At 34.8% G+C, this 14,525-nt stretch overlaps 1 protein-coding gene and 1 long non-coding RNA gene across 7 annotated transcripts in view; one reads left to right on the top strand and one right to left on the bottom strand.

Annotated features, from left to right (window-relative positions):
- The window catches only part of LOC134789644 (uncharacterized), a 369,764-nt gene that overhangs the window by 89,629 nt on the left and 265,610 nt on the right, over nt 1-14,525 (bottom strand). The window lies entirely within an intron of this gene.
- LOC134789635 (solute carrier family 12 member 6) overlaps nt 1-14,525 on the top strand; it is a 509,818-nt gene that overhangs the window by 259,673 nt on the left and 235,620 nt on the right. The window contains exon 1 of one of the 6 annotated variants that reach the window (XM_063760219.1): nt 12,147-12,315. The exons of the other annotated variants lie outside the window; for them this stretch is intronic. Within the exon in view, the coding sequence (XP_063616289.1) occupies nt 12,255-12,315 (61 nt within the window). The 5' untranslated portion in view covers nt 12,147-12,254. Of the gene's footprint in view, nt 1-12,146; nt 12,316-14,525 lie in introns of those variants that run through there. 6 annotated transcript variants of the gene reach the window in all.

The following is a 14,525-nucleotide window of genomic DNA, read 5'->3' as shown; positions in this document are numbered from 1 at the left end:
AAGGTTATATGAAACGCAGACGTCACGGTCAAGTTTCCTACTCTTTATAATTATTTCTAAAGTTGACCGGTTTTTCCAAATATGTTGAGTGCTTCATTGTTTGAAAGAATTCATTTTAGATACAGACAAAATCCCTACAGGATTTCTAGAACTCTTCGTAACTTCTCACAAATTAACATTGTGACTGTTTTGTTTCATCACGTCTTATTGATAAATACATTGATTATAATCATGACTCGTTAGCATTAAATAAATCTGTAAGTAAGTACCTATTCTAAGCTTACATGTATCCATAAAGCATTGGCTGCGAAACTACGCCCCTTTGCCAAGTTTCTTGTCAACGCGAGTTTTAAAAGCATGTCAAAATGCATTTCAAAGATTTATTACAGTAGTTCGTTAGCGTTTTTACTTCTCCAGTGAGATCAGAATGGCAAAGGGATTCCATTTGTCATCTTGGCCCCACGTTGGGCGCCAATATAAAATGATACAGGAATTAGTTTTGTAGGTCGAGTTAATGTATTAAACATCGACACGGACAAGATGCTAAAAATATATAATATACACACTACCTTACCGTATGGACAATAAGGTGTATACATAGGTACTTGGCACAGTAAGTGCCAAGTACCTATGTATATGTGTGTGGCTATATTGTGGAATATACTTTTATAAAAGTAAGTTTATAAGTTACGCAATCACATATTAAATTTAAATTCCATATTTCTAATGACACTTGACATATTTCCGATTTTCGTTGCGTTTTTTTATTTCTGATGGACATTTGTGGATAACATAATGTTCACATCGCGATTAAAAGAAACAGACACTGTCATAATCACGTTGCCGTATCGACAAGAACAACCATCATCCGTTCAATTAGTTATATGTAAAAAGGTAATTATATATTTATAATCACGGATCTTAGAGTTGCTCAAGTTATCTGTCTTCATAAATTCCTTCTCCCGTCCCGTGGTTGTAAATGCAGTCACAAAGTTTAATCTCGAGCGCTCGTAAAGGCTGCCTCGTGAGATTGACGAGGCGGGAAAACCGCTGTTTTAATAAGAACTTTTCAAAATATGTACACTCCTTTTTTCAAGAGTCATATCCTGTAGCGATGTTAACATAAAACATAAAATAAAAACTATATGGAAAATAAAAGAGTATTATAACACAAACTTTTGTAAAAGTCGATCCAGACATGGATAATAGTAGAGTGCAATTAGGTTAATGCCCTTACATAAAAACGTTTATTTAAACATGCAGCACGAAACCTACAGCGATTAACCTCAAAAAACACGCCATTTTGCTTTTATTCTAATCCAACTAATGCACAAAATATTACTGTCCGATTCGAAAAATGCTAATAAGATGTCGATGTCGCAGCGATGCGATACTGATCTGTTAGTGTCAAACGTAACACTTTTGGTTGAAAAAATGACACCTTTGACACTGACCGATCAATATCGTATCGCTGTGACATCTTTTAAGCATTGATCGAATCAGGCCGCTACTTGTTGGCAGCTCCGGCAAATGACCTACCTAGGCAGTAAATTCTTTGTGCCAGATTAGACAATCACTACAAAATTATAAATTGAGTTTTTTATTTTTTTAAGTAAGTTATTTCATTTTTTTTAATATAATTAAGGAATACAGACGTGATTGTGAAGGGAAACTTAGGCTTTAGACAATAAACAAGGCAATAACAAGCATATGCTGGAGGAATAAATATCCAAACAACTAAATTTTCATATTCATAACAATATTGAATATAAGTAAACTAATTACTAGCTAATTATTAGTAAGATTTTCTCAGTGAAATTGCATTCACTTCCTAACTTATGATAGTAATATTATAACTTCCTTCCCATAGCGTGTTCTTCGCTTCCCTATAAGCCATTTGCGTCCGCACCCATCAGGGCTCGGCTATTTACGGTTCAAACCAGCACCGGTACTAAAGGACATATATCTCCTCACTATATCATAAATATGTATACAACTTTCCGCCTTATTACAATGGTTTAGTATCAAGATTGAGGACATGTTTTTGATGAGGGTTCGTCGCGGATACGATATTTTTTAGTGAGGAGACATCGGGCTAATAGGGCAACTGCACCTTCGTAATGCATTCCATTTCCTTAGTTATGTCAAACATTTGAACAGGGTGAAGGCTTTTCGTTCTGTTTTAATTTAAATGCAATAGATGGCACTATTTTGATTTAAATATGTGTCTTTTTGGTTATAGCATTAATAAGGCTTAAGAATCTATAACTTTCTCTTACATGAGGGTGATTTTTTAATTCCTATGTATGACCAATTGTGTTTTCTCTATCAAGCGCACCTGATAGTGGCCGCACACACTAGGTCTTATATAATGTTATAAAACATTTTGTAACACGGACAACATGATAGTATTGTTAGTGTTTTATTATGTTGTCCGTGTCACACAATGTTTTATAACGTTATACACTATGTATAACAGCTAATGTGGGACTACCATTATGTGCATATGTCCGTAATGATGTATACGAGTAAGTAGTTTGTTTAAGTTGACGATAACATTTTATCTATAATACCATCAATTTGCTAAATCATCGACGACCACTTATCTTCTTTTGTTAGAATTTTTTTCAAAGGGTCCAAATGACCCAATGCCGTATACAGGATGATTCATGAGACGTGAGCAGGACTAATCCTGCACCTTCAGTAACTGATAATTGATCGATCACCGTCATATTTAGGAGAAACAACAACACTTTTTCCTATTTTTTAACTTTTTCGTGAGGGCAAATTTAATTCTCAACAATCATGGTCATCCTACAGGACCTAATTAATAAACATAAAACCTCTTTAACCGTAATGGCATTTTGATTACGAAGAAAATAAACTGTCAAACTTGAGTGAGATACGAGTTTTCAAAAGTAACCAGACCGTGATGACAGTAATGACATTCAATTTGACACAGAATATCGGTAGTTTAGTATTCTAATTTTAGGGTGACCATGCATGTCGTGAAAAAATGTATAACTTTTTTTTTCAACACGACTAGAAAATTTACGTTAACCTCACTAATACTGGTACGAAACAGTTGCTTATAATTAACGATATGCGCAGTGTTAGTCCTGCTCACGTCTCCTGAATCACCCTGTATATGGGATTTACTAAACCTATAGCGGCCCACCGTACAAGAAAAATAAAATAAACAGCAAATTTCTAAATTATGCAACCAAGCAGAAACGTTCGTTAGCGAAGATGTCTTCATTAAGGAAACGGAAATAGAAATCTCGTCTCTGCGTTAGATGTACTTGTACAGAGCTCGTTAGTTTCGCTTTTCATGTGCTTAGTGCTAAACCAGGCTGTCCTATCGACCCGATGTAAATCGGGTGTAATTTCACTGAAGCCGTTAGCATAGTTCGCTCGCTGACCGGCTTTCATGCCATAAATTAGCGCAACCCCGCTGAGCTATGTGTTTCGATACTAAAAGCTACACTAAATTCACTATGGATGGATCGCTTGTCTTTGTTCTAAGGTGTATATATCTGATGATTTTTGGACTCGGATGCTTTTCTGCTAAATAAAGCATGGTTTCCTTTAATGCGATTTGGTTGGCTACCAAAAATTATGACATCTGTAACAAGGAACGTGCCCGTTAAAAAAAGTATTTTATGGTCTATATGAATACCTGTCACAGCTCATGCAGAATACATATAAATAACATTAAAATAAAATCAAAAAGCATTTATTTCGTTAAATAGTACTTACACAACATAACACTCTCATGGTTGGGACTTCCTAGTACTTGTATTGTATGTATTATACCTGTGACAGGAAGCCCCGCTATCCACATTTATCTAGTACATTTGTACACAGTTAACGATACTAAAATCTAACATTGTGCAAACTGCTATTGTTTTACAATATAACATACTGCGTAGAAAAGCTACATTTTGTCGGGCACCCGACTATGTATACTACACCACCCGAAAGTATTTCTCTGAAATAGCTATAAAGATATGGATCCATGAAGATATGATGTTAAAGTCGCTTTTTTAATGGGCTTTAGAGTATTTTCTTTCACTCAGTACGGGCACGCTTTTGGTTACCAACCAAGGCAAAAAGCTTTATTAAAAAAATCGAACAAGTAGTGTAGAGAAATTCAGATGACTTTATCTTTTAAGTATGTCCGCGGCGCAGACTTAATTAAGTAGGATTAAAAAAAGGTCTAGATAAGAATAAGAATGCAGGTCTGGCGCTCTAGCGTGTGCATTATGATTTTACATGCTTTTAATAATTGATAACGGCTCGGCGCTTACGCACTCGTGTAAGGGAGCAGAAAAGTGAACAGTACAATCCGTAGAATCGTTAGATAATTTAATCCTTTTAGTTAGTGTGGGTCAAATTTTGCAAGCTATTTGACCAACTTCCCGATTTCAGATTTTGAGCAAAAATTTTGCTATGTATTGAGCTGACAATGCAATATTATGATGACATGGAGCTGATCTGATGATGATTGATGAAGACAAGACGTGGCCCTGGGAACTTTGTGATAAAACAACGCAAACTACATGTGTTTGGGGTTGTTAGAATTGTCACGATGAGTATTAGTTGCCTGTGGAAAGAAAAGTACAAATTAAAAAGAGTACCAGGCTTGGAAAGTCCAAAAATGAGTGCAAATGTCGATTAAGTAATGGTAAAAGTGGCCAAATATATAGGAACATTCTTATTTTTCCATAGAGATACCATTATCTAAGGTGTTACGATATATTTGGCCACTTTGACCGTCACGTATTCGATGTTGACCGGACACCGCTGTGGCAGTGGGGTTGTGGCCTTGCATAGGATCGATAAGCACATTCGTTGAAGGACGCGGTACACGGTCATGGACTCAATTATTGTACGTGGGTTTATAAAACTTGAACACTGTGCATTGATAGAAGCCATTTATGGAAGTTCGTTTATGGTATGCTCAAGTAGCTTAATACACAGATTTCACTCATCAGTATTCATTTGCGTAAGTATATTTATAATTACAATTACTTATGTATTTATTTGACAGTTTATAGCAGATGAAAAATTACAACAGGCGGACTTAATGCCTCTAGACATTCTTTACCAGTTAATTATACATCGAAACAGCAATGCGTCTACTAAATATGTATATTAAATATAATGTTAGTTCACACAAATGAAACATTATAAACGTATTATTTCGTATGAATTGTTTTATTTTATGAAAACAATATCAACATACATAGATTTTATTTAAAAAAATGTATGGGTAGGGGGACAATTAGTCTTTTTAAACATTAAAAAAGAAACAAATGTGTGCAGCTTACACGTAATACCTAAAAACGAACTTGACTAAAAGTAAAAATATCTACTAACTACCCTTTGCCTGGCCTTGAATAATGAACTATGTTTATCTTGAGTCTTCGCCTCAAAACCTCCCCTTATTTTCCTGCTCAAACTTTTAAACTACGATAAATTACGAATAATTAAACCGCGGCGCGGGAAAAAATGAACGAAGCGCTACTCTATTCTGCAATTTGTCTTGTCAGTTTGAGCCTTCAAGGTGATTCGACCATTAAAGGCTTTTTTCCCAGAGGAATGCGAGAAGATGTTTGCATTGAATTTTAGATGAGTGCTAGGCCTGAGTTTTAATTAATAGAAAATTGTTAAGTAGTAATACATAATAATTCATTAACTACCTATGTCAGTTATTTGATAAATGTTAGTAATAAATTAAATAATGATAATTTATTGTTTTGCTACATGCCTTTTGCAGCTATTTGTGTGTCATATGGTAAAATATAGTGATACGTATATATAATTGCTAAATTAAGCTGGTTTATGTATTGACTAACACGTCAACTGCCTCTATACACGTCTTTTTGCAGTATTCAGTATTTAGTACTGTAAATACACCAAACTATAGTTAATTAAGTACTGCAATAATATCCACGATTTCAATATTAAATTAAGTATCAATACCACTGTTCTCTTCGATTTTGTCTATTCTTTTTTTTTCTTTATTAATTACGTACAATTATTTGTATACACCCAAAAATTTCGTACTTTTGCATTGATTGTGTCTATAAGATTATTATAGAAAAGTGTAGGTGCTCTAGAGGTAGGTGTGAAGTTTTAAAGGTTTTCTAAAACGATTACTACTTGGTACAACATGAATAAAGAACTTTATAAACTACTAGCACAGTAACATCTCGCTATTCGAATGTAGCTACAGTAAAACCTGATTTATTCCTCAACAAATGTCTGCAACGACAATCACATCTTGTCACGCCCGAACGGCTCTCAACGGGATTCGCGAGGCGAGGGTTCTTCATAATAAATAATAAATAATAAATATTATAGGACATTTTTACACAAATTGACTAAGCCCCACGGTAAGCTCAAGAAGGCTTGTGTTGTGGGTACTCAGACAACGATATATATAATATATAAATACTTAAATACATAGAAAACAACCATGACTCAGGAACAAATATCTGTATCATCATACAAATAAATGCCCTTACCAGGATTCGAACCCAGGACCATCGGCTTCATAGGCAGGGTCACTACCCACTAGGCCAGACCGGTCGTCACGTCATGAACTTAATGTTTTGCGAACCGTTGTAGCAAGCAACTGCATAAAAACTGGAGTTGAAAAATATATTGAAGAAGAATTGTGTTGCATTCCTACTGTTTAGTTACAGATAAATTATATTTTTTAATTGTGTTTTTCTACTACGCTCACATCATATATTATCTTAATTAATCTTAAAGATGACACATAGTTAGAGCACAAAAAAGATCATAATTTTGTGCAGTCAAGGTTAGAAACTTAACCTTTCATATCTGTTTGGTCAACGATTGTGGGTTCGTACCTCAGTTTATGCTGTACAAAGCAGAAAAAATCGTTTACGAAAAAAAAGCAAAAACATGACTAAATATTCTCTCAGGATCCTGATCATACACACAGGTCAATTCTAACGTACACTGTCTTCAGAATGACATATAACTTGTTATTCAGATATAGTGCATTTCGCTCGTATTTGTCCGTGCAGTACATACATGGTATTGGCGCGGGTGAGACGGACGATAACTAACTAATATAATTCAAATACCATTCTGATATGAGTGTACGTTCAAATTGGCCTAAAGGACAAGAGGTTAATGAAGCCTATGTAGTATTGTATACAGGAAAATAAAAACAATACGACTGATGGCTAATCGAAGTAACCCTCGACCTTGTTGGCTTCAGCGCTGAATGCCGGGGCCACGCACGGCAGTAGTACCTACCACCACGGGGGTGGCAGTCGCTACACCACCACCGCCGGTACCACGCGACCCGCGCGTTCATGTTCCGACATGTTTCTGTGAATTGTGCGAATGGTTTGGTTTAAAGTTCAAATTCCTTTATCATCCTCATATCAAAAAAAGTAGAGAGTTGATTAAAAGATAATCACTGATTTGAAGTCTTTTAAGTATGCAAAAAAATGAGTAGTTAAGAGTAATAAGTGACAGATTATCAAGGTTCTCAAATTAATTGAAAAATACCAATAAAAAAAACGCTTAAATAAGTTAAGTTAAACTTAAGAATGATCTTAAAATAGTAGCCCAAAGAAGGTTGACCATTTTATTTTTCCAATACCGCGTATTGTTGATATTTTTTGCAACATATTTAAATAAAAATTACCAACGTACTTTAGGGGCCACCCTGTATAGAGAATAAAGTGAAAACCAGCAACTAAATATCACCTCTCTCACATTACCTTAAGATATAATTTCAACTGGCCTGTGTCCAAGAATGATTCACTATGCCATAAATTTACTATATATAAGTTATATAACCATAGCACCTACGTCTTCAGCTTATGCAACTGCTTTGACGTCACCCAGGAAAGCTGAATACATTATTATTTCAACACCAACCTCTGTCACCAGAGACCTTTACTTTGTTTTCATTAGTATTTCATCTTTTCACATTACATACAATCTATTACTAGTATATTCCAATTTCTAATTCTTTCCAATTTTTAGTGTATTTTCCCCATTCCTTTTTGTGTAAATTAATATATGTATGTTTATCCTATAAATTTTGTATGTATTTATATCCTTTATCTTTCTGGTACCATGTTGTATTTGCTGCATTTGTCACCCTCTTTTCACTTTCTCCTCTCATCTACTCAAAGGCTAACTGGAAGAGATCCCTCAAAGGGATAAGTTCGCCTTTGTACTTCTTACTAATTGAATGTTATTTTTAATATGTCTTTTTGTACAGTAAAGAGTTTACTACTACTACTACTAGTTCTTTGTTTTGCAAGCGAAAGATTCGAAAAATGGAATCTTGAGCGTTGCGAGGGTTTCAAACCACGAGGGTTAAACAAAATTTGCCCCCGAGTGAAACACAAAATTTTTCATCACACCAACCCGAAGAAAATATTGACTGTAAGATATCAAACAAAAACAAACCAAGTCAAATCCAAATGAATGTTATTAAATATTTATCATTAAAAATCATCATTTAAAAGTCAATTCAACCAGCAAACATGAGAAAACAACTCAAAATTTGCATTTGATTACTTTGCCTCACATGTGAATAAAATGCAACTTTGCTATCGGTTTTTGAACAATGAAGAGAGCCTTTGCCAGTTGGTGTGGTGAAAAATATATTTCAAATTTAGGAATCTGGAGTTTAATATTTTTTTAAATGTACCACTAACGAACATAATTATTTGTAATCCAATTATTCATCATTTAAATTCTTTTAGGTCCACTTGCACCATTCCACTAACCCGGGGTTAACCGGCTAAACCTGGAATTGCCATGGTTACTCATACAATTTGACACTAGGTTAACGGTTTAACCGCTTAACCCTGGGTTAGTGGGATGGTGCAAGTGGGCCTTAATCATGTAACCTACCTCGGTATAAAATGAAAACGAATATTTCATGTATTTCATGCTAATAAAATAAATGAAAAAATAAAAGATATAAAAAGAATACCCCCTCTAAAACCTCCGCCTGCGGCCATGTATTTCATATTTTTTCCATCCGTGATAACGCTCCCTGCCGATTTATTTGTATTTGAATAGCATAATTCATCCCGATGAATACCGAAATTATTCATGATAATGTAAAATTAGTATTTCCCGGTTTTATAATAGGTACCTGCTACTGCTGATTTTACATTTGAAATAACTTGATTTTCATGTATCTTTAAAACTAAATAAAGTTTTGTATTTAATTGAAGATAATTTCTTGGTGCCAATTCGGATTTCTTTTAGGTTTAACCATTATTTAGCCAACACCCGGTTATCCATCTTGGCTATTTTAAAAGACTAAGCGATCACTTTCCTAAAAGTAAATACGAGAGGTTGTTCATGTTCTCTAGCTCTAACCGTGGCTGGGGCCCTAGAGGCCTTAATTTATCGTTTTATACCGTACCTAGTACCTACCCACATTGGCTGAATTTCATTTAGCCTAAAATATTTGGATCCCACGTGGATCCCACTTTGACGTTGGCTAAATCATGGAGAGGAAATTACACATGGGTAAAGCTTTTCTTTTCACTCGTTGACATATTTATGGTATTTATTTATCTTTATTATAGTAGAATATTTAGTTAATGTGTCGCTCTTTGAAAAAGGAGTATACTTACATGTTAAATATATTAAAAACGGGTCACTCGCGTATTTTAAGTCGAAAAACGCTCGGTACGGAGGGAAACATGTCGAGCGTTTTTCGACTTAAAATACGTGAGTGACCCGTTTTTAATATATTTAATATGTCTGTGTCTCACGGAAGTTTTGTTATTAAAGTATACTTACATGATTCAAAGAGTGTAACGTGAATGTGATACCGATGGAGTCTCAAACATCCACCTACTACCTAACTACCTACCTACCGTTGGGCCAGCTGTATCCTTGTTTGACATATACATAGAAAAAATAACTGGAAGGTTATTTCATAAAACTTTCACAAATCTGTAAAAAAACGTGTATTGCACATTTCAATTCGGCGGTAAACAAATATTATACTACTTAGTAATGAAACAGACTGGAGCTTTCAAATGAACGATCGATGGTGATGTCAGTCTAGACTCACAAGTTCAAAGGCATTCGTAGGTAATTCACTAGTCGACCTAACCTGACCTAGTATAACCTGAGTAGACTTTGTGAGCTGGGGTTACAGGTACATAATAAGTAATTAGACAAACATATGGATACATAAATATATTTACGTAGGTACAGTTTTAACACTAGGTAGTTATTTACTCCGTCAGAAATATTTAAAATATAAATATTTAAAACTTCTGAAATTTTTAAGAAATTTCAAAAAGTAACTAATACTCAATAATTTTGCAATTTTAAAGAACAGACATGATCCAATAAGTGAGCTATAGTGGCACTGTTAACCCCTCGTATGCTTCTGTAAAACATTAACTTAATATTTACCTGACTTAAGTTGAATGTAGGGATGCTCTGATCAGTGCTAAAGCTTGGTGTGCTTTAGCACTGATCAGAGCAGGTTAAACCATTTTTCTTTAACGTATTTAGGTTTCTATTTATTTCGAGCCTATTGTGTCCCACTGCTGGGCAAAGGCCTCCCCCTCTTTTTCACTCGTCCCGGTTTTGAGCCACACCTGGCCAGTCTCTCAAAAAAGAGTCCATGTTATCCCACCATCGCCGACGAGGTCTGCCGGATGACCGGTTTACATTAACTTATAGTTAAAATATCTGTTTATTATTCTTAAAAAATAATATCATGAAAATATTGAGGTATACAACAAATATGACACTATTTGTGTCATACATTTACTTAGGTAGGACCTTTTTCTACTTTATACTAATTAATATAACTTATCCATGTTTCAAGACACACTACATTTACCAACAATGTTATATTCTAGGTCACGTCGCTAGCGCCAGTGTGCCTAGCTCACGTAGTAAATCGTATTTGCTAGAGAACGGCCTTCCCTGTGCATGCACTACTGTTTGACCAACTACCGTCTAGTGCACAAGTTTAGCATTTGCATGCCAATGTAAATTGACCATGTTGCTCTTTAGTATGCCAGAGTAGGTACAGTTAACTGCAGAAACGTTCTGACCGTCGCTGCATAAAAGTATACGTACTGTCAGATAAGTTATTTGCGTTGCGTTATACACGCAAGTGTGTTTAAAAACGTCGTATGAAACACGTGTGCATTGGCCATTACACACATCGGCTTTCTTATTGTGCCACAATATCGCCTCAAGTGTGACCAACGTATCACACTTGTATCATCCATCATGTAATTCATGTCTCCGGCTAGTCCGGCTATATAAGGTGCTACCTTATTAGTTGCAGATATTTATACAGCTGATAGTACTCAGTTCCTGGAGTATATTTAAGTATGAAACATTATAGCTTTTACGATGTTTTTTTTGGAGAAAACCGAAAAACTAATTTGCTACGTGAAAACACCCTGTTAATGTGATTATTAAATGTGAACTCATTGAACAGATTCTAGTACCTCTTTTACCTAACTGTCTGGCTACTTCATCCTAATAAGCTTTTGCAGCTTTCCTTATAATATTTTTTTTGTTCGGTAAATTAAAAACAAAAAAATAATAATTAAATATTCTTAATTTCTATTTATAATTAATTGTTTTAAAGTAAAGTATCATCTATTAAAATATATGCAACTAATAATGTAGCACCTATAAAACTGTATGAATGGTTGTATTATGTTATTACTTATATGACGAACGTAATCGTATAATTATTATAATTAAAATAATGAGTTCCTTTTAATGTTTGTATCTTAGTGGCTCAAACAATCACCTTTGTTTTTAGTAACCTTTGCTATCTTTATCAAGAATAGTCACAGCACAGAACACTTATATTGGTCAGTTATTCGTCACGTCACTGTCAGTTCTCCGACAAAGTCGTTTTCTTTTTAGGCCATTATTATTAGTCAAGGCATCAAAGTGGGTGATCTGCTCTTTATTATACCATTGATCATCGGTGCTGCTTCTGAAAAACATAATTGTATAAAGAGTTCAAATATTAAACTCCTTTCATCATCGATGAGAAGCAAAACCCCATTTGCTTTTGTAGTTATAAAACGTCACTATATATTTAGTCATAATGCTTATTGTATTAGGCTTTTCATCAAAATATTTGAGTGCATTCATGAAAATTGGTGACTAAAGTGATATTAGTGAAGTGATGATAATTTGTTTTGAGTGGAAGTGATAAAAATATAGCCACGATGTATAGTGGAGGGGAGACCCCGTTAATGACTCCGGATGGATACAGCACGATTTCTCAAGGTAATTTAATTTACGTGATTTTAACCACTATCTATTTATTAAATGGAAGTCATTTCGCTGGCCCACAGTGTTTCACTTTTATCGAACTGAAACTTGAACATTGTCAATTGACATTAAGTCGAATTTCAACTATCTGGAAAATGTAACATATGTAGAACTTTGTAATATTGAGCCAGCGATGTGTCAATGATATTCCTTTAAGTTTCATAGTAAAAAAGTCACAAGTGTCATATATATTACTAAAGTAGTGTAATTAATTACCTACTCATAGTGTTTTGTTTCCGGTGAGTAAGGTAGGCAGAGCTCAACGAGTCTCCAAGCAACGCATGTTGCACTTCTGGCTTGGCAGGCGTCCATAGGCTACGGATACTGCTTACCATTAGGTGGACCGTATGAAAAGAATGTAGCTGTAAAAAAAATCTCAATCAAATTTGATGGATTGGTATTACAAATTTGAAATTCAAAATTGTATTTTGCTAATAGATCTCAAGAACTCTTTCCAAACTCAACAAACTGTATGCATCATATACTCGTAATTCTTAAATTGTAAAACTAAAACGCTAACTTTTGGCAATTTTCTAGAAAAGCGAATACTGCAGTAAGCTGAACAAATCCGTAATTCTGAGCCTCGACCGTCGTGTAGCGAACCTCTGACATTGACATATGAGCGCGGCTCATAGCTCGCAGCTCGGAATCATGGCCACGTTTTAAATTTAATAGCTTTTCTAGCACCTTATTTTATGAAAGAGTTTCCGCGTCTGCTAAAAAATATTTTCTCTTGAAAACCTTCTACGCAGTGACTATAATTCTAAAAATAAGTTTTTACCAAAAATACAATTTTTGGTACAAGCTTTATTCGTTGACTGTACTTTTTTACCACAGGCACCTATGCAGAAAAATCGAATCATTTAGGTTTTATTGTTGGTAAGATTCGATTTTGAGTCTTTTTAGGGTTCCGTAGCCAAATGGCAAAAAACGGAACCATTATGGATTCGTCATGTCTGTCTGTCTGTCTGTCCGTATGTCACAGCCACTTTTTCCGAAACTATAAGAACTATACTGTTGAAACTTTGGTAAGTAGATGTATTCTGTGAACCGCATTAAGATTTTCACACAAAAAAAGAAAAAATAAAAACTATAAATTTTGGGGGTTCCCCATACTTAGAACTGAAACTCAATTTTTTTTTTTCATCAAACCCAGACGTGTTTGGTATCTATGGGTAGGTCTTCAAAAATGATATTGAGGTTTCTAATATATTTTTTTTCTAAACTGAATAGTTTGCGCGAGAGACACTTCCAAAGTGGTAAAAATGTCCCCCCCCCCCCCTCCTGTAACTTCTAAAATAAGAGAATGATAAAACTAAAAAAATATGTGATGTACATTACCATGCAAACTTTGGTTTAAACGAGATCTAGTAAGTAGTTTTTTTTAATACGTCATAAATCGTAAACCGCAATTTTTATTATGTTACTTGCTGCTACGGAACCCTTCATGGGCGAGTCCGACTCGAACTTGGCCGCTTTTTTTTAAATAAGTAATATAATATTTATAAGCTTTATAACATAGGTACATTCATTAGGGTGTGTGACGTCTGCCTGGTCGCCACGTGCACGTGCAGTGGGACGTAAGTATATACATGTATATGGTCGTGATGATGATACAACCTTTAAACGAGCAATTCTTGTATTTATTTATATTTCGGGGATCTCGGAAACGGCTCTAACGATTTCGGCAAGATCTTATCTCTGGGAAAACGCGCATTTTTGAGTTTTTATATGTTTTCCGAGACAAGCTCGGTCTCCCAAATATTCATAGTTTGCATGATATAATAGTCTAAATTCATGAATTTTCGAGTGAATGCCTGCCTAGGTATGATAGATTTTTTGCCGCTACTGTAACTATTAACAGGGCAAGTTAAATAAAAGATTGTAATAAAAACAGGGGACCCGAGGTTTCATTCTCGCACTTTACTTAATTAATATTTTGTGCAAGTCTTTATGTAAAATTCATGAGTCAATTTTGAGCCAGCCAAAATTACACATTAATTTAAAATAAACAGATATCGTACCTACTAACATTATTCCACCCATTGTTCTACATACGCGTGTAACGTGACGCGATACACAAAACACTCAACATGTTTGTTCCCTTTATAGATAAGTGCTCTTCCAAGTATTGTACTAAAAGCGGCCGATATTGCGTACACGTT

The sequence above is a fragment of the Cydia splendana genome, chromosome 4 (genome assembly GCF_910591565.1).
Source record: "Cydia splendana chromosome 4, ilCydSple1.2, whole genome shotgun sequence".
Taxonomy (NCBI): domain Eukaryota; kingdom Metazoa; phylum Arthropoda; class Insecta; order Lepidoptera; family Tortricidae; genus Cydia; species Cydia splendana.
This window is presented reverse-complemented; position numbering and strand designations above follow the sequence as displayed.